This window comes from Caenorhabditis remanei, chromosome III (assembly GCF_010183535.1).
Source record: "Caenorhabditis remanei strain PX506 chromosome III, whole genome shotgun sequence".
Taxonomy (NCBI): Eukaryota; Metazoa; Nematoda; class Chromadorea; order Rhabditida; family Rhabditidae; genus Caenorhabditis; species Caenorhabditis remanei.
Genome location: NC_071330.1, coordinates 993123 through 1013712, shown reverse-complemented (window position 1 = coordinate 1013712; position 20590 = coordinate 993123). Strand labels below are relative to the sequence as shown.

Genomic DNA, 20590 nt, shown 5'->3' with positions numbered 1-20590 from the left:
TCTGTTTTTCTGGAAATGGATTTTATTTATTTTTATGGGTTTTAATGATTTTTTAACAGAAGAATCTATGGAAAAATTGACTTTATTAAATTAAAAAATTATAAAACATTCAGGCATATTCAACTATTTGGACACAGATGGGGGTTTATGATGGCCAAGTGAGATAAACAGAGAGACCCCCTATTCGAACGATTTGTATGGTTAAGAATGGAGGTCAGAGCTTGAACTTTGAGCTCATTTTTCTCCATTCCTAGAGGCGTTCAGCAAAATTTGAAAACAGTTTCGGAAGTTTCAGAGCTCAAGCTTTCCAACCATATAGGTCTCGACCCGTAACTCCATCTCGACTCTGGATCCTTCCCTAGTAAGATTCGAGTTTGCCATTAGATCTCTCCTGATCGTTTTCAGCGAACGTATGGGTTTGTTATAACTAATTGTTTTAATTTTGTTACTGTGGGGAGGGAGGAGGCATCGGCACCGATCAGTCAAAAAATTAAAAATTGATATCGGAATGATCACTCGCTGTTTGAGGTGGCAAAAAGAAAAGTGATCAAGTTCCAGTTCTTCTGTAAGATTATTTTGAAACAAGGATAACATACGAAGAAAGCTCAGATTGGTAAATTCAAAATCCGTTCATTCTAAATTCTATATTCCATCTGGATAAAAAAAAAGTAGTTGGGAAATTTTGTAGAATTGTGGTCTAAAAATGAGAGGTTTTACAATTGTGCTTTGTCGGAACGGACTGCTCAGCGAAGAAGCGCCGCAGGCGCTGTAAAACTGGAAAGGGTGGTGTAGGGAAGGAGGTTGAGTCGCCGTTAGGCGACGTAAACCGACTGGTCAGTCAGAATTAGAAGAAATTCTGAAAAATAGTCAAAAATGGTCACATTTCCGATGAAAAATTGAAAAAATTTCGAAAAAAAATTGGGAAAAAAGGGTCATTTTTTGAAGCCGGGCCTTCGGGCCGGGCCGAGCCGGGCCTTGAAAATTTTCTACCGGGCCGGGCCGGTAGAAAAATTTTTTTTTTCTACCGGGCCGGGCCAATTCGTTAATGTGCCGCGGGCCGGGCTAGAATGGTTTTTTTGGTAATTTTCGCGTTTTTTGGCACTTTTTCCCGGCCCGCGGCACATTAACAAATACCGTAAAAACTCTATTTGAGTTGCCCCTCTATTTGAATTGCCCCTCTAATAGTGTTGCCCTCCGACGGACGCTTTGAACAATAGAGTTGCACCCCCTAATTGAATTGCCCCTCTAATAGAGTTGCCCCTCTAATAGAGGTGCCCCTGTCAGTACGCAAACACCGCGGTGACGAATCACTTGATGTCGATGAAATTTAAATTGATTAATCTCATTTCAATCCAATCTTGTTAAATTTGTTGTTTTCTTTTTAATTTTTAGTTTTTTTGTTAATTGAAGTTATAAAAATTACGCCTTAAAATTAAAATTTTATCTTAAAAAAACATTTTGAACAATAGAGTTGCACCCTCTATTTGAATTGCCCCTCTAATAGAGTTGCACTCCGACGGACCCTTTGAACAATAGAGTTGCATGCAACTCAAATAGAGTTTTTACGGTAGCCATCCGGCTCGTAGTAGGTCACGGCTATAGAACTCGTTGAGATCTACATTTTGGTATATTTTTCAGCTCATAAAAGTCAGTTTGAAGCGAGTTACGAATCCTTCTCATTTTTACTTCGAAATTGCTAGTGTTGTCAGAAAGTAAACGAAAGTTTAACTAAAAATGAGGAAATGAGTGTGCGGGATGTTTAAAAAAATCCAGAGTTTTTGAAAAGTAGACATACTGAAACCAAAAATGTTGACAGGTGGAAAAATACAGAATTCATTGTTTTCAGTCTGTTTGGCCTAAAATATCGGCTGTTTCGAATTGTTCTAGTTTTGAGACAAGAATCCTAAAACTGAAAGTGCGCTCTGTTGGAAGTCTTCTACATCTGAGCTTCTTCAGATTAGTCCTGACGAAGTACGCTGAAACGCATTGAAAAAAAGTTTCACTGAAACTAAAAATCGAGTGAGAAATGTTTTTCGCACTTCTCCAAGGTTACTAGACATATACAAAACGTTTTTCTGAATGATGAAATATCAAAAAATATGTTTGATGTTTGCCTGTAGGTGTCTGTAGGTGTGTCTGTGAATCCAGATGTTCGTAGGAATTCCTGTCTGTATCTCTAAACACTTGTGTGTCTTCATGTAGGCCTATCTGTCTGTCGGTCGGTCGGTCTGTCTGTGTTTCCAGATGTCCAAGTTTTTAGAAATTTGTGTCCTAATGTCCAGATGTCTCAATGCATGTGAGTACGTGCCTGATTGAAATTCGAGAATTTTTTTCATTGAATTTTCAAAGAAGTTTCATTCATCGAAAAAATTCACAAGAAATTTTTCAAAAAAGAGAAAAAAAACAATTATATAAAAACACACACAAAACTTTAAAGTTACTTATTACTAAGAAATGTTCAGAAAAAAAGAAAAAAGTCAATACTGTACCGGTAAACATGGGGTTTTTTATTAAATGCAGATGAATGGGGAGGGTGGGGAGAAGGCTGATATTGAATTGAGCTAAAGAAGAGAGCAATTTGCATTTATGGGCGGGGGATTTTAAAAAGGAAAAGTGTCAATTTCAACCTATAAATTCAAAAAAGTTCCAAAAAAGGGAGATGAAATTCAAAGAGTTCAGAAGACGTGTTGTTTTTTTGGCAAATGGAAGGACCCAAAATAGGGAATACGGGAGGGATGAGATGGCCTAGGAAACTGCTAGGCCATTAATGAATTGAAGATTAGTCTAGACCGGAAGGCATTAACATTCCGGTTGGGTCGCCGGAGGATCGCTGTTTCTGTTTCTTGTCTTTCATTCGGCGGTTCTGAAATTTGGATGGTTGAATGGGATGGAGAGGTAGGAAATGGGTAGAATGGTACAAAAGTTTGCAAAACGTTGAGAATAAATTTTGAATTTTTTTGAAAAAAGTTTAGTTTTTGACCATTGTCGAAACAAAAAAGTTCCGACATTTTTTCTCACTTCAGAATTCAGACTCAGTAGTGTAATTTTGCACTAAGTCCGCAATTGTCGTGAGAAAAAAATGTCGGAACTTTGTTATTTGGATGATAAAAATTTAATATTCAATCAAAAGATGAATATGTACGATAATTTGAGCACTGATAGTCTGAATTTTCGTAAAATTTCAAAAAATGTTGTTAAAAAATGAGTACCCATTGGAATCCGGGTCTATCGGGGGTTCCGCGACAATTCACAACTGCGACGTTTCGCAACTACGCCGTTTCGCAACTGCGACGTTTCGCAACCATTAAACTAGAAACAATTTAACCTAGTTTTGTCTAAAAGTGAGTCACATAACTTTTTTTTCTATTTAATTATTTTCAAATATGTTCCCAAGCACTTTGGTACACTCAACATTTTTAGCTGACCGAAATATGCAAATGCCCAGCGGTTGCGAAACGTCGTGGTTGCGAAAGGTTGTAATTGCGAAACGTCGCAGTTGCGAAATGACTAGTTGCGAAATGTCGCAGTTGTGAATTGTCGCGGAGCCCTATCGGGCCGAGAGAAAGTTCGGCCCAATTTTTGACAAGCCTGCTGGGTGAGAACTGTACATTTATAAAAAATGAGGACTAGTTGACTACTTGAAGACACTTCCAGACGTAAGCGGTTCAGTAAGTTTTAGATAAACTGCGTGCAAATAGGATTTTGAAAATTTAGACAGGTTACAGATCTGAAATATTCTATTCTTGTTTCTAGAGTTCATTTATATCAGTTTGGGTAAATTCAAAATTTGATATGTCCTAAATACACTTAGGCTAGCCTGACCTTCTTAAGCCTAGCTTGAACTTTACCAGGTTACTCCCAAAATCAATTGTTCCCCTACTCTTACCTGAAACCAAATCTTCACTTGTCTCTCAGTCAAATGCAGATACTTTGCGAGTTCCCATCGTTTCTGTTTGCTAACATATGTGTTATACAGAAACTCTTTCTCAAGCTCCAACGTCTGCGCTTTGGTGTACGGCTTCCTCTTTTTCCTCGACGTGTGCGAGGAGGATGTCCATTCGAGGTGCGTACCATCTGAAACAAAATCCAGCTTTATTTGAAATCCCTAGTAAAGACTAACCATTCAAACTTCCATCTAAGCTTGGCATTTGGTAGTTCGGTGCGAATGGGTACTGTTGTCCGTAGGGGTACCCCCAGCCTGACGCGGCTAGACTGTTCTGATAGAAATCTGAGTACATCGACTGGTTGACCATCATTCCGAATTCGTTTGCAGTAGGGAATCGACCGCCGTTGAATGGGTACATGCCGGCGGCTGCCGCAGCAGGCATAGACATTCCACTGCTGAAAATTGGGGAAGGTTAGGTGTCAGAATTTCCATACTTTTAGGGTACATAGCAAAAATTTAGCACTACATTTTTTGCAGTTGACAACTTTTTTGTACAACCTCTCGGTTAACAGTTACAACCATTTCGCTCACATAAAATTTCTGTGGATTTGGGAACTGGGTCATATCTTTATAGGGAAGGGTTTTACGGACAAGTTGTCAACAACAAAAATATAGTTCTATACTTTTTCTATAGACACTGTAAAAATGAAAGATACAGTACAGTGTCTAACAACTTGGCTTATCTTTAATCATGACCGTCAGCTTCAGGTTATTTCCTAAGTACAGTAGCGATCATAGGTGAGTACACCTGCATACTTTCATATGTATCTCAGCTGAAATAAGACCGTTTTGCAAAAACTTTTTTTTCAAAGATAGCTGAAACATTCAGCAATACGAAAATCAGTTTTTTGAAATGGTTCCAATTCTGATTTTTTTTTGATAATCGATTTTTCCAGATCGTGATTTGAAAATTCGAAAAAAAACTTTTTATTTTTCTCTTGGAGTTATTGAGTTTTTAATGTCAAAATGTTGGAAAACACTCAAATAAACAAAAAATTATGTTGAATCGGCATTCTACTTTCTGAGCATCGTGCCACAGCTCCAGAAGTCAAAAGTGGCGCCCTCGGGAAAACTTTCATAACTCATCAAAAAATGCTCCAAATTAGTCAAAACATGTACCAAAAGATGTGTCTTGAGCTTATCTACAAACAAACATCAAAAAGTTACATTTTTAGAAAAAACAATTTTTCTAATTTTTTTCACTCAAAAATTTTTTATTCCCATTTTTTCCTAATTTTCGATATTTTCTGGCTACAAAACGAACATACCTCTCACATACTGGGCACGAAGTGTTTTTTCACACATAATCAAACACATTTCTGCATTCTTTCTTTGTTTTATAGCCAGAAAATATCGAAAATTAGGAAAAAAAATGGGAATAAAAAATTTTTGAGTGAAAAAAATTAGAAAAATTTTTTTTTCTAAAAATGTAACTTTTTGATGTTTGTTTGTAGAAAAGCTCAAGACACATCTTTTGGTACATGTTTCGACTGATTTGGAGCATTTTTTGATGAGTTATGAAAGTTTTCCCGAGGGCGCCACTTTTGACTTCTGGAGCTGTGGCACGATGCTCAGAAAGTAGAATGCCGATTCAACATAATTTTTTGTTTATTTGAGTGTTTTCCAACATTTTGACATTAAAAACTCAATAACTCCAAGAGAAAAATAAAAAGTTTTTTTTCGAATTTTCAAATCACGATCTGGAAAAATCGATTATCAAAAAAAAATCAGAATTGGAACCATTTCAAAAAACTGATTTTCGTATTGCTGAATGTTTCAGCTATCTTTGAAAAAAAAGTTTTTGCAAAACGGTCTTATTTCAGCTGAGATACATATGAAAGTATGCAGGTGTACTCACCTATGATCGCTACTGTATGTCATGGTATTAATTGCCATTGTGTTCGGCCCGGGGACGAGGTTTGGGTCTCGTTGCGACTACCGTTCTTTTAAACTTTTTTATGGGTAAAGTACGGTAGAGAGCCGCCGTGAATCGAAATTCCGCAACGAGACCCACACACACGTCTCAGGGCCGGACTATGAGCGAGCTGTCAGCCACCGGCTAATGGGTAATACAGATTAACTATGTTAATGAAAATATATCACTTTATGTAGATCAGGTCTAGATGTTCATTTTTGTAGTTGACACATTTTCGGTACGACGTAAAGGCCAGTACGTTAAAGTCACTTGCTTTTTAGCTACACCAGTATGTGGTCCTTCAACCCGCTAAAACTCCCTGGAAGACTTATTGAATAATGAGCATTTAAGTACATGCAACCAGATCTCCCCGGACCCCCATGCACAAAAGTACCCCACCGACTAACCTCGTTGGGAGTGGAAGTTGCGGACTAGACGCAGTCTCGGACCCTCTCTCCGAATGATTATCTGCTTGTGCCGGTCGGTTGTTCGACGCGGAGCTACTCGCGCCACTTGACGCTCCAGAAGACCCTGACGCCGATTGCTGAAGTTGTGCGACACTTGGCCAGAAGCACGGTTGCATCGAGGGTGGCGCCGCAGTTGAAGACGTCGTTGGTGGTGAATCCGACTGTTTGATAAAGTCCGAGGGGGACGCGTGCGGCGAGTCGGAAGTCTTCACGAACGGCACGTTGGGATTGTTCATCATATGCTGCATCACCGAAATCATTACATAGGGCTTCTGATGACTTCGGATTCAGAAGAAAGAAGACGTGCGGTGCGCAACCTGCAAGAAAAGCACTATTTTTTAGGGGGTCCGGGGGAAAGGGGTACGAGGGTATTATCGAACGAAAAATTTAAGCTTAAAAATATAAAGAAGTGGTTAGCTGAGATGGAAATTGGTTAGTAAGAGATTATTCCAAAAATTAAAAAAAAAGGAGATGAAGAAGGCAAGGTCTCCAAAAAAGTGTAAGGGGGTGCTTTTCTCTGCGGCAGGTTGCGACACGGACAAAAATGATATATGTATATAAATGGATAAGAAATGGTACGAAAGACACATATATGGGACACAGCGAGAGAGAAAAACGAAACATCTTTATGGGTGCCTTGCCAAGTTAAAAAAAATTGAAGAGAAGAGAAAAAATAATGAACGGTACAAACAAATATTGGGGGCTGAAGAGCTGAAGAGAGACGACAAAAAGGACAGGAGCATTGGGGGGACGGGAAAGGGAACGGTGTCTAGATACCGGTGGAACATGTGGAAAAAAACAATGGGGGGTTTCTTTGGACCCTGTGTGTGTGTGTGAAAAGAGATTTTGAGAGACGATGAAAAAAAAACATGAAGAATTATGAAAAATATGAAAAAATGAAATTATGAGAGAAAGAGGGGTCCTAGTTAATCAATCGTTCAATACACGGAGTCACTGGGGCTCCGAGGGGAAACGGTCCCGAGATGCGTTGCTTCAGTTTCTTGTCCTTCATTCGGCGGTTCTGAAAATGGTTGGGTTGGTGTTGTGCACGGCAAAAAAATTGCAAAAAAAAAGAACACTCATGCAAAGTTAGTCGTGGTGGTAAAACATATCTACATAAATACTACTAAATCAAGGGGGTGTCTATCTGTGAATCGATGTGTCCAGATGTCCAGATGTCTAGTGTTTGTCTGTCCTCTGTCTGTTTGCCCGAATTTCAGGTTTACTATATATGTGTGTCCGGATGTCCCTAGTGCCTGTAACCGTCAGAACCAAGGTGTGTCAGTCGTGAGTTTTCAGACAGATCCTATCTGTCTGTATGGTAAGTCTGTGTGTCCGGATGTCCGCAGCTTAAAGAACTCGAAAATCTCGATTTTCAGGAAATTGTGAAGCGAATTTTCTCATTTTTTCAAAATTCCTGAGATTTCCAGTCTGTATGTTCCGATGAATTTCATTGTCCGCTATCACATCTATCTTAAATGTTATTGTCTTATAAATGAATACCGGCTCTTCTATCTGTCTGTCTTTTTGTCGGTGTGTCCTGATGTCTACAAACTTTCGAATTAAGATAGTCTTGAAGCCTTCTGTCTATCTGTCTGTATGTCCTTCTATCCAGATGTCTGGTTGCATATCGTTCTGGATATCCAAATTTCAACGCCTGGTCCCTATTTTTGGAATTCCACTACCATAAAATTCTTCATACAAAAATGCCCAACTTTGTTTCTCTATGTGACCTAATCGAATTATCAACACCGTATTTATACACGAGATGTGTATGTGTTTCACAAGAATTTTGGTGGGAACGGTTTGTTTATTTTTCGAAAACATTTTTGGACGATAAAGCGTGAGACTACTATGCAAAATTGGATGGGAATCAAAAAAAACTAAGTGAGTCAAAAAGTTTTGGTTTTTCTTATCTACGGGATAAGATTGGAACCGTTCTTATTTGCAGTACCTAAGCCTAGAACCTTCAATATTATTATACGGTCTAACAGTACACTTCTCAAAAGGATTTTGACCTTATAGATTGAATTTAGACAATGTACTGCCCCCCCTAAGACAATTCACGTACCTGAAACCAGACCTTGACCTGTTTCTCGTCTAAACTCAGCTGAGCCGACAAATCGGCTCTCCGCTTATTCGTCAAGTACTGATTGACAGTGTACTCGTATTCGAGCCGTGAGATTTGATCCTTTTTGTACGGTTGCCTCTTCTTCTTCCCCTCATGCGATATCGCCCACGGGAGCGTCATTGTGGCGGTAGTTGGCGTCGACGCGGCGCTGCTTCTAGTCGTCGATGGTACCGTCACATCTGAAATTATTGTATTTAAAAGTGGGAAGTAGTATAAATTAAATATAATAAGAATAGAATATGAGGAAATTAGGCAGAAACTGAAGAGAGATGAACAGACCCAGAGCAGGTGGGGGGTTCTAGTCGTAAAATTCGGGGTGGGCCATGTTTTCGCGGAGATGAAGAGAAAAGGGGGACATGTGCCGGTCCCTTTCAACTCTAATTAATTGGAGAGAAGCCTTGAGGCGAACTACGGTAGGGATGGAGATGAGGGGCGGGGTTTAAGGGGGCCTTGAAATTTAGATAGAGTGTGTTTCGAGGACTATCAGCTTGGAGGGTTTCAGGTTTTGAGTTAATGCTCCTTTAAAATTAAAAGTTTTTGCTTGTACGGTTCAAAACGCTTTAAGACAAAATATCCTTCAAATTTTAGTGATATGGTCCCAATGACCCGTGTACCATGATCCTCAGATCTAGAGCTCGGCCCGTCGGCCCGGGTTAAACAATGGGTACTTATTTTTAAACAAATGTTTTTTGAAGTTTTTTAAAAATTCAGAGTAAAGTTGCTTAAATTATCATATATATTTACTTTTTGGTTGAATTTCAAGTTTTTGGTCAAAACCTTGAAAAAATGACTCAAAATTACCATGTTTGGCTCCGATTTTAGTGAGTTTTTGGAATTTAGAAGGTCCATACTCGGTTTGCAGGCAAAGCCGGACAAAACTTGAGAGTGTGGGTCTGAAAACCTATTCTGAGACTGTAAAATTGTGACTGCAACAACTATAACTGGTATCTTAGACCTTAGAGTCCTTTAGCTTTACTTTAAGTACGTAAAAAATTCTAGAATCTTGAAATTTGCTCTTTTTTATGTTTTATTATGTTCTCCAGTCCATTATCAAGTATTTTGTCTAAAAACTTGCTTCAATTCATTTTTCGGTGTTAATAACTCTACTTTTGGCCGTTCTTAGCTGTGACAAGTACCTTTTCATCAGAAATAGTTTAATATTTGAGTTCTAACCATTATAAAACATTTTGAAACTCAATATTAGTCCCCGGACCTCCAATCCCTCCCCTAGAACCACCATAACCTTCATCTACACACAAATTCAAAGGAACATCTGTTTGGTGTCCACGCAACCACACACACACACCACAATGATTTTATAGCTTTACCCCGGTGTGTGCATCATCTTATTCTTCTCCAGGTGTTCCAACGATTACGTGTACATTGTGTTTTACACCTAATACCAATTTATTTATAGTTAGTCTCTTCCTTCCTCCATGACTAATCCCTAATCCCTTAACAATTGATATATGATGATCCATGAAGGGGTACTGTAGTTATTGGGACAAGTAGAGAGTTTACCCCCTCACCAAAAATGTTTACGACGTTTGTTGGTTTTGATGATTCAGAAGAAGACCCTCATATTCTGAAGGTGTGTTTGCTCTTCCGTTATGCCATCTTTTTTGAAACCCTGACTGCCAGAGTCTTTCTCTCAGGAATTCAAAAAAAGAATTCAAAAAAATCCGTTCGAGTGTAATAAGGGTCTACGGTAACTTATCTCGACAAAAAATCGCAGTGGCATCTTCTTCTTTTTGAAGGGAAGAAGTGGGCACGCCGTCGTCGTCGACTATAAAACTGGCGTCATAAAATTCAAGACAACAGGAGGAGGAGGAGGGGACCGCTCAGAGGCGGCACATCACTTTGAACTTGGAAAAGAGGATATGACGGTGAACACAGATACAACTTGCCGAAAGATGTGGATGTAGATCACATCTGGTGAGGAGCTGGTGGTCTAGGAGAGCTTCGGAAAAGGATTACGGTGGCACGTGGGAAATTTTTTTTTTGAAAATGTGGAGGTCTCAAAGCTAGGCATTCTTAGGTCTCTTTACCTATCTTAAATTGAATCACAAAGTACAAAATATGTGTATACGATAAAAACGTGATGCAGACCGTTATAATCTCTCAAAAATAGTAACACTGGCGGGAAAATTAGACTCAGCTAAGCGATCTTAACGGACTAGCGTTCTACAGAACTAAAAATCTGTCAAAAATTGCTAGAAGAGCAGGCTTTCAAGATATCCAAACCCTCGCTAAGGGCAACTCTTCTAAGGGTCCCAAACTGTAAGACAAAACGTGTTGATCTTGAAAATATCAAAAATTTCAGTCTGACAGAATAACTAGTACGACCGATATGTTGACATTGTATGTCGGTACGTCAAAAAGTTTCTTTAAGACTCTAAGTTGTGTGATGTGATCCATAGACTCTAAATTTTTGACAGGCTCAAAATTTCGAACCTCCGAACACGCTTGATCAAAATCACTACCATTGAATTTCCAAAGGGTTAGGCTGAGGTTTGGCGCATAAACAGTGATGAGCGGAAGAGTTGGCGGAAGAAATCCTTAAATTGGCGGAGTAGCTTTTCTTTGGGACGGTAGCAAAAAATGTTCAATAGATGAAAATTGCAGCATAAATTTGTCTACCGATTGGAAAAAAACAGGACGTTAAAATATTAAAAACTAAACGAGTTACAGTCATTAAGGCTTGTATTCCGCCTTCCGCCAAATGACCTCAGGGCGGAAGGGGGAATTCATGCTTAAACTGACTGTAACTCGTTTAGTTTTTAAAATTTTTGGATCCTGTTTTTTCCAATCGATCGACAAATTTATGCTGCAAATTTCATCTATTGAACACTTTTTGCTGCCGTCCCAAAGAAAAGCTACTCCGCCAATTTAAGGATTTCTTCCGCCTACTCTTCCGCTCATCTCTGCGCCTAAAGCTCAAAATCTGAAATCCCAAATCGATAAGCATAGTAAATCGAAACTTTTGAGAGCCTAGCATCTAGCCGCATCCCTCACCTCATCCCCATTCCCATCCTGGCTCCACGCCGTCTGCTCCCTCAGCTCATCTTCAAACATCGCCCCACATTTTTAACTACCGTATCTCCATTTGTCCTTCTCCTCCTCCTCCCTTCTTCTCCATGTCCCCTAATTGAAATGGAGAGAGGCGCTCCGCCTCGTCGTCCGTCATCGTGTGTGTGTGTGTTTTTAATCCGAAAATTCGCGTAGCAGCAGCAGTCGACGAGACGCCCAAAAAGAGAGTAGAGGAGAGGAAGACAGGACGACGACGAAGCCAACACACACATGGAGTCGTAAAATCGACGAAATTTGGGGAGAGAAGAGATCAATAGGAATGGAGTAGGGTTCGGGTAGAGAAGCAAAGAAAAGGCAAAAAAAACGAATTGTTGGCAAAGTGACTAGATAGGAAAAGAAGACGAATGGAGAGAAGGAATTTGTTGTGGCGCCACAATGAGTTATTTTATCGACTGTTAATTTGACTGATTTTCGACTTCTTGGGTGGTGTGATGATTTATGGATAAGGAAAAGGGAAAGTGCAGAGGGTCTGAGAATCGCCTAGATTTTAGGATCGGCTTGGTAAGCCCTAAGAAGTTTTCACGTTTGCTAAGGTCCCACAGGTACCGTTCAACCTATCTAAGTACGCTCAAAGTAGAAATATCCAGGCAAAATAGCTTCCGGTAACCTGGGAATAGCTAAGTCCGTAAATTTTCAGGTAAAGACGGTAATGTGAGTTGGACTCAATCATCTTAGTGCAACCAGCTCCTGTAAGTGTCTTCGTAAGATCTAGGTTCGAGATTTTGTTAAGTTAAAAAAATTGATGTGCTGACTTTGTTTCGGTATCACCGTAAGACCTTGGTTCAAAATTTGTTACCCACAAAACTTGTAGTGCTAGCGTTTTAAGGTACCTTCTTGGCTCTTTAGGGATCCTTTAAGTTTCAGGGCAATCTTGAAATTCTCAAAACTGGCTGCGGGGTAGTTAATCCCTAGCCATGAATCCAAGATACTTTACAGACGGTTTTGGCTCAGATGGATCTAATTTGCGATTATGAAATTTTAACAGTTCTTAAATGATTGACTGATCTTCAAGGCTTAAAGCGTTGGGTCTTTATCTGGATTCCAACAGCCTGTCTCCTCCTAATCTTAACCGGTCCAAAAAGCACCAGAAGCTACAGGCTTCAAACTTCCGGTAAAATCTTTCAAGGTTTCGAACGTGGGTGGCTACTGGCTTAAAGCTAGTCTCTTTGGCTTCAAGGCAGTTTTTCAGAAGGCTCCACTGTAGTCGAGCTATCCATAGCAACCCAGATCTTTTTGAATCCGAAAGCTATGTTGATTGAAGTTTGCTTGAAGTTGCGCTTAGGCACGCTCCTAAACACCCCATTTTCAGTTCTGACCAAGGTAACCTTTGTTCCAATATGCTTTGTCTCTTCTCCCCCTATCAACCCACTACCGTACCATAAAACTGATGTAAAGTAGTGTCTCACTCTCTTATCGATATATAAATATACTCGTCGTCGTCCTCGTCTTCTTCTTCTTCTTCTATTTCTTCTTCCTTCCAACACCAGCAAAAAAAGTCAGATTGCGTATTGTCGCCAGTGTTTATACACGACGATATACACACACAACTTGAAAGGGTCGCCGCTGGCGCCCGCTAGTTGTGTTTCGACAGAGTGCACCTCCTAGATTACTGTATCAGACCGAAAAAGAGGCATCATCATCATCCCCGTATGACAAATTGAGAAGAAAAAAATGGGGGGAATGGAGAGATGAAGATAGGAGGAAGATGTGCGCGATTGGGATACGGTAGAAGTCATCGATATCAATTATCGATCGATATACATACTAATTGTTAGAAAGGGAGGAAGAAGAAGAAGAAGACGAAAGGCGTATTTTATGGAGGTGGTCTCGACGGGCGGTAATTAATAATTTTATTATTGTTATTATGCGTAAAAGGAGTGGTCAACTTATAAAGGGGGGACGAGACTTCTAATTGGCCTTGGCTGAAAAAATATAAATTTAAAAATTTTCGGAGCATTCTGGAGCCCATTTGGTTGGCGGTGAGATCAAAGCGAAAAAATGGTGATAACGAGGAATGCGGAGGTAGGCGGGTCTTTTAATGTAATGAAGTCGATGAATTGAGACAAATTGGGTGGAAATGGAGGAGAAGATCATGACAAGATTTATGTATCACTTCCGGTATAAGGGTACTGTATGATGGGAGCAAGGTACTACCTTCATGAAATTTGGGAAATTCCAAAAGTTATGGGTGCTAAAAGTTGAGAAATGGTGTTAACAAACAGAGGAATAGTTTTGAGTCTTTACAGAGCTCATAAAGGGAAAACTGAAAATTGTCTAACTTTAAGGTTAAATTACAGGCTGGAAATTCAAGCTATGGGTATGAAAGTTTTATAGGTGAATAGTAATCTCCTAGGGCTATAATTTCGTAGTTGACTAATTTTTGATACAAGTCGTCCCTGGAGAGTTATGGTTTGAATAATGGTTGACAACTGACTAACTTTAAGGATAGCTGGTGGTAAGAGCAGTGATTTTTAAATTTTGCAGGTGAATAGTAATAGTTTAGGGCTATAATTTTATAATTGATCATTTTTTGATACAAATTGACACTGGAGAGTTATAGCCCGTATGAGTTCTTCAGAAAATGGAAATTGTCTAACTTATTCACAAAGTCAAAGAAGAACAAATTTTAGTACGTGTTTAGTACATAACAAGGTCTCAATAATCAAAATTTTGATCCATGTTGTCTCTATTAAGTTACAGTCGGCTCTAGTACAATACTTCAAGACATCTCTTGGAAAAACGAAATTCATTTAAAATTTAACACTAAGCCTTTGTAGTTGGTTAAATTTCAGCAGCTACTTTTCCTAAGATGTTAGAGTCAGTAAAATATATGCTAGCTATTACCCAGTAGTCAAGTTTCAAATGGTTATAACTTCTTAAGAAGGAAGAATAAGAAGAACGTGTTAACTATGAAAATAATGTGCTAAATTGGTGTACACACATACAAGCAGTGACGGATTCTCAAAGGGACCCCATTAATTAGGTAAAACACCCATAACTAACCTTTAAAGCCTCCATGATCCGCAGTGCTTCCATACATTCCCTGATACGGAAAACTGTATGCCGCTTGGTAGGCCCATGGGCTATAACTGGCAGCTGCAGCCGACTGATACAGGTACTGTTGTTGAGCAGAGGAGAAGTCGAACGGGTTGGAAGACGTCGGGTGGAGAGGTGTCGTCGAGGTGGAGTTGGTTTGTGAAGAGATTTGAGAAGTTATGGGGTTATACATCATTGAGCTGAAAAAAATATCAACATTTTAAGTGTAAGGGTTTTAGACTTGTATGTTACCTAAACTGAAAACTCGAGTCACCCAAATTCTGGGGCCACAATGTCTGAGCGGTGAGACCGTTGGTGGTGAGTGGCGGGGATGAGGAAGAGTCGGAACGCGAATCGCTGACACTCAAATCCCTCATCGGGTCCATGCTGGAACTAATTATGTACTTAATTAATTAATTAATTAATCAACAAGCATGTCATAAAGGTTTACAACACCACACATCGTTAAAAGGCATAAATATTATTATTATTATTATTATAACCCCCGGCCCCGCCCCTATTCATAATTAAATCAGGGGGAAAATTAAAAATGGTGTTCCCCGAGAGAGTAATAAAGATTAAAGAGCACTAAAAAAGGTGTTTAAAATGGGTGAAGGGGAAGTCCACAACGACTATAAAGGTTGCTATAAACGCGTCGAAAACTGGGCAGAGAGAGAGAGAGAGGGCAGAAAGGTGATGAGGAGCAGGGCGGGTGTCTCTGACTCCGCCCACTTCTCCATTCTACCGTAGGACGATGACGAATGGTTGGGTGGATGGGGGCGGGGAGATGAAGAGTGGAGAGACGGAAACAGAGAAATGGGGGGAGAAAGCAAATACATGCTTTGCCTTAAACACAACTTTTTTTGGTGTTGAGTTGTCCTGGAAAGCTGAAAGCTTGTAGAGCCTCTTTTAGGGCCTACCGGGGTAGAAGGACAGTGAGAGACCTCCAAACATTTTTTATGGGGAAATTTTATGGTCATGGCCATTAGGATTAGGGGTCTCCGCGTAATATGCAGGGAGGATGTCCCCTTACTTTTTTCTCCCATTTTCCCATTTTCCCAAAAATTCCTCTTTCCTCTTATCTTTTTAAGCTCCCATTTTATTTTGTAATAACAATTTCTTCAAAAATTCAAAAATTGAAAAAAAAGAGACACTACGGAGACATATGTCTTAAAAATTTTTTTTTATAGCTTAATATTAAATTTTTTAATAAGGAGAGAAGACTAGACCGATTGGCACTTATTTTTTTAAAAGGAATTCCATGTTTTTTCTGGAATTTTTCAATTAGCCAATTAGGCTGGGCATGATGATACAAGTGGCCGTAGATCATAAAAAACCGCTCCGCCCACTAATTTTGAATTTCTAAAGAATATAGTTGCAATGGCTCCCAGTTTTTAATATTATGAAATTGTTATGAAGTTTAAGCTCCGCCCACATTCATAAATGGGCGCATAAAACAGCTTGCTTATAACATGAGAGCATAATCATCTTCATTTTTCTCGGATTTTGATAGGTTCAGATTTTAGAGAGTACTGTAACTAAAAACTACTCGGGACCTAAAAATCCTAAAATTTCAAGTAAATCGTTTTATTTTTGGTTTTTCACAAAGTTCTATTTTAGGCCGAAAAAATTGTTGAAATGAAAACCATGTCTTGTTCTCAACTATCCAAAAATGGGAGATTCAAAAAATTTGAGCCATAGTGAGCTGAGTTATAGACGGTTTTAGTTTCTTGGGCTCACGGACTAGGCGGATTTCCAAAAGTCTCTATTCAACCATAAACCATTCAAAATTTATTAAAATATGTTTCATGCAAACCGCCTTGAGATAAGCTTCTAAAAAATATAAGTTTCAAAACATTTGGTGCAACATGGGCGGAGTTACATCTCTTTCTATTGAGTCGAATTTTTCGAAATTTTTTTAAAACTCAAATTCCCACAACTATATGTAGATACCTTGTGCAATTTTGCTTCTGAGATCTCTTCAAAACGCGTCAGAGGCGCACCAGCAGTATAATTTATCAATGAAACTATATGATAAACTACTCCTTGCGAAGCCTAACTCCGAATCGCAACCTAGTTATTCTATTTTCAGACAAGTTTTCCCCTAAAAATGTTACCGTAATGAAAACATGACCATGTATCTTCTCATCCCCCCCCCCCCCCCTCATTGTTTTCCCACAATCCACGTCTGTGTATGTCCCCTCCCCTCTCCAATGTTTTGGTACTCCATAATAGACATAAATATCTTCTGACACCATCTAGTTAATATAAACATTCATCCCCTCAGAAGACACCGTCTTCGTGTGCAGGTGTTGTAATCTAGGCGCTTATCTGAAAAGAGACGATTCATCATTTATGCGTGGCGGAGCCCTTTTTTGTCACAAAAGTGTCGTGCCGACGATTGGGAAAATTGGGAATTTTGTGAGGTTATGTTATTCAGGTTGGGATGCCTGTTGCCATGGAAACCCCCGCTTAATTATATAAAAATGATTGCAATGTGAAGTGGACCAACCTTAAGCTTCCGTCATGGCGTCAGAAACCGCCTCAACTTTTAGTTTTTATACCAAAATATATACCAAATTAGAGAAAAACTCATGATCAACATTTTTCTAGTTGACAACTTTTTTCTAGAGCTGCACCCTAAAAAGTTATAGACTTCTGAAGTAAATAACCGGAAGAAATACTTCAGCCACTCATACCTTCAGCCACTCATATCTCCTTAGCGAGAGCGCGCACAAAAAACTTGTCAACTACAAAAATGGAGAACTAGGTTTGATCTACTTGAAAAATCTAAACTAAAAAACAATGGGGCTGAAAGTGACAGTTAGGGGACATGTCAAAGGCGGTCATTATTAAAAAAAAAATCTGAAATTTTGGGGAAAAATTTTCAGTGAAAAGTTGTAGTTTATGCAACCTCTTTAAAACGCGTCAAAGGCGCACCAGAAATATATTTTGTCAATAAGACTATATGACAGATTCTACTATTTTCGAGTCCTAACCGAAACGCGTCAAAGGCACGCCAGACTAGAAACTTTAGTATTCACATTGAGGCCCAGCCTAATCGCAGAATTTAAGAGTAAAAATAGATTTTGCGAAGAATTTTAGATAAAAAATTTGAAAAATGTAATGTTTACAAAAACCTGTGATTTCTAAGACAAACACTTATTTTTATGATTTTTGATGGTTTTAGATCGATTTTTCTAGTTTCTAAGCAGCAAATATGAGGTATTTTTCGGATCGTATAGCAATTTGGAGAGTCGTTAGCCCCGCCTCTTTCACCTAAGTCATTTTTTTCAAATACTGTGTACCTTGGTGTCCCACCCCCACTGGACCCCCAATCTTTATCTTAACATGCTCATTTTATGACTCTTTCTCCTCGAGCCGCTCGGGGCGGTGACTCTCAAAAAGGAATTGGTGTGATGAAAGAGATAAGTAACATGAAGGGTCCGGTATACACAGAGAGAGAACATACAAAAATCCAGTTTTATTACCCTGTTGATAACGTGTATGTACAAGAGAGTCAAGGTTATGAAAAGGGTTTTTTTTGAATGGAGGAGTTGGAGGAGGTACTTTTTTTGGTTGGCAGAATTTTATGGACAAAGTAATGCGGTGTTTTTTGTTGGAAATCATGAAGTGATAAGAGGTTGATGGGTTCGCAAAAAACTAGAGCACAGTGTAAACTTATGTTACTAGGGAAGGTCACCGTGGAGTAATGGGATATGAACTATATCATTCCGAATATCATACTTGTCACGGGCCGGGCCGGGCCGGGCCAAAATCAGGAAAAATCTCGGCCCGGCTCGGCCCGGCCCGTTTAGAAACATTTTTGAAAATTTGATGTTTTTTTGGAAATTTTGATGTTTTTTTGGAAATTTTTTGAAAAAAAAAGTTTTCGAATAAAAATTCAAAATTCAATAAAAAGGTAAATATGTATGATAATTTAAGCATTTTTACTCTAAATTTTCGAAAAATTTCTGAAAATTGTGTTACAAAATGAGTACACATTTTTGAATCCAGGCCGACGGGCCGGGCCGGGCCGAGAGAAATTTCGGCCCGATTTTTGACAAGTATGCCGAATATATATTCATTCTCTGCTTTGAGAAAAACAAGAACTCGAAAACATTTCAAATCATTTTTCGCGTGCCAAAAAGGTAATGATTTGCTGTTTTTTTGAACTCTGACCTCCTCTCCAAGAGGATTATTTTGAAGGGTTCTGAGTCCATTCATGTAAAAAATCAATCTGTTAATTTTTTCTGACTAAAGTGTCGGATAGAGACCACTACCTTCATTAATCTGAAATTTCAGCAAAAATAGTTTAACAACTTTTATAACGGATTTTTAATGGTATAGAAATGATTTTTCTAAGTGTCAAATGTAAAAATAAACTTTTATCGACTTTTTTGGAGTGAGAAACCTTGAGAATTCTTAAATTACTTTAAATTTCCATAACTTCCGGTTTGAGTGACCATGGTCACCATAATCCTCAAAATTGAGTAAGAAAGCGTGTAATATTCAAGACTAACACTGCCGAAATTAGGTTTTTAGGTTTTTGTTACGATTTAACTTAATTCTTGACATTGAAAACTATAAAAAATGGGTGAAAATAAAAAAAACTGACATCCTTCAACATTCCCTTTTCAGCGGGAATTTTTTTTAGTAGAAAACTGGAAAATTTACATTTTCAGATTGATTAAAACTAGTATACATACATATGTATAGCAGTACTATTCAAAAAAAATGCTCTCAGAACACAAAAAAGTGAGCAAGTAACGTGAGAAGGGCGGTGTGGTGGTGGTGTGCATATCAATGATCGATTGTTTTGGGGGGTCATGAAGATGTTCAGATACTATTGGTGATCCATCATATTATCACTATGTCGTATGATAGCTGGCGGGACAACTACTGATATTGATACTATTGATATGTGTGCTTTGTGGGAACATTCGACATGGTGGATTTGAATTTTTTCAATAGTGGTGGTGGTCGGGGGATCGGGGGATTGAGGGAAAGGAAGAAACCATGGAAACCGGACATCCGGATTGATGCGAGTACAGACACACAGACAGACAAAGAAGCATTGGGATATTGGATTGTGCAGCTATACAAGAGAGTTATGGTTCCCGAATTTGATTTCTGGGTAAGTTTTTAGTTGGAGAAGCGGAAATAGAAGTCTCGAAACTCGAAGTATTGTCAAAACCGGAAATCCGGACATCGGGACACAAAACTACAGACAGACGCCAATATTTGAATTCAACAGGGTTCTAAAGCTAAGGAGAGCAGGACTATTGAGGAGAACTTGTGATTTTAAATTTCAGGTTTTTTAGGAAAAAAATGCGGAATACCTGTATCACCGGAAGTGTCAAAGTTTCACGACCATATTTTTTCACAGATAACTCGGAATTTTATATTCTCAGGTTCCTTATTTCAAAAATAACTGTAAACTTGTTGAATACTGAGCGAAATGCCATTTTCAGAGCTTCCGGATCTCAAAATTTTCGAAAATTTGGAAAAGGTACTGTTCCTGTGTACCAAGGCTCACCAAGAAGCTTCTGGATTCCAAAATATTTGAAAATCTAGGGAAATATTCATTTTCAGATTTTAACACTTCGTGATCTACCGTAGGTCAAACCGGAAGTGAAACCGGAAGCTCTACCGGAGAAATGTTCTACGGTCTCACTACAGAAAAAATGGAAAAAATGCAGTAACCGGAAGCTCACACAGCTTCCGGATTTCAAAAATGCAGGAAAAACTACTAGGGGGTACTGTACCAAATGTTGGCCTAAAGTAAGCCTTAAAGGGGGCTGACCACGAAAACTTAGTGTGAAACCATAAACTGAACCAGAAACCGAAAAATCTATTATAATCCACTCAGAATCTGGATTTTTCAGACAAAAATTTCAAATCTAGACATTTAGTGGCGTTCCTCCAAAAAAACCTTTGCCTAGGCTCGCACTAAACTCATTTTCCCACCCTTCAAAGTTCCTACCAGTCAACCACATATCAAA

The 20590-nt window shown here is 38.9% G+C and overlaps 3 protein-coding genes across 3 annotated transcripts; all 3 read right to left on the bottom strand.

Annotated features, from left to right (window-relative positions):
• Positions 1-2779: 2779 nt before the first annotated feature.
• Positions 2780-6588, bottom strand: GCK72_008339 (uncharacterized protein; the record flags this gene model as incomplete). The annotated part of the gene is made up of 4 exons (XM_003104909.2): positions 2780-2863; positions 3887-4074; positions 4121-4341; positions 6269-6588. 4 exons carry the CDS (start codon positions 6586-6588, stop codon positions 2780-2782), a joined length of 813 nt encoding a protein of 270 aa, XP_003104957.2.
• A 662-nt stretch (positions 6589-7250) lies between these two features.
• Positions 7251-11646, bottom strand: GCK72_008338 (uncharacterized protein; the record flags this gene model as incomplete). Its single annotated transcript, XM_053726775.1, has 4 exons — positions 7251-7349; positions 8400-8638; positions 9261-9352; positions 11555-11646. The coding sequence occupies 4 exons, from the start codon at positions 11644-11646 to the stop codon at positions 7251-7253; spliced, it is 522 nt and encodes a 173-aa protein (XP_053586352.1).
• A 1811-nt stretch (positions 11647-13457) lies between these two features.
• On the bottom strand, positions 13458-14971 carry GCK72_008337 (uncharacterized protein; the record flags this gene model as incomplete). Its single annotated transcript, XM_003104942.2, has 3 exons — positions 13458-13471; positions 14553-14785; positions 14838-14971. The coding sequence occupies 3 exons, from the start codon at positions 14969-14971 to the stop codon at positions 13458-13460; spliced, it is 381 nt and encodes a 126-aa protein (XP_003104990.2).
• Positions 14972-20590: the final 5619 nt, after the last annotated feature.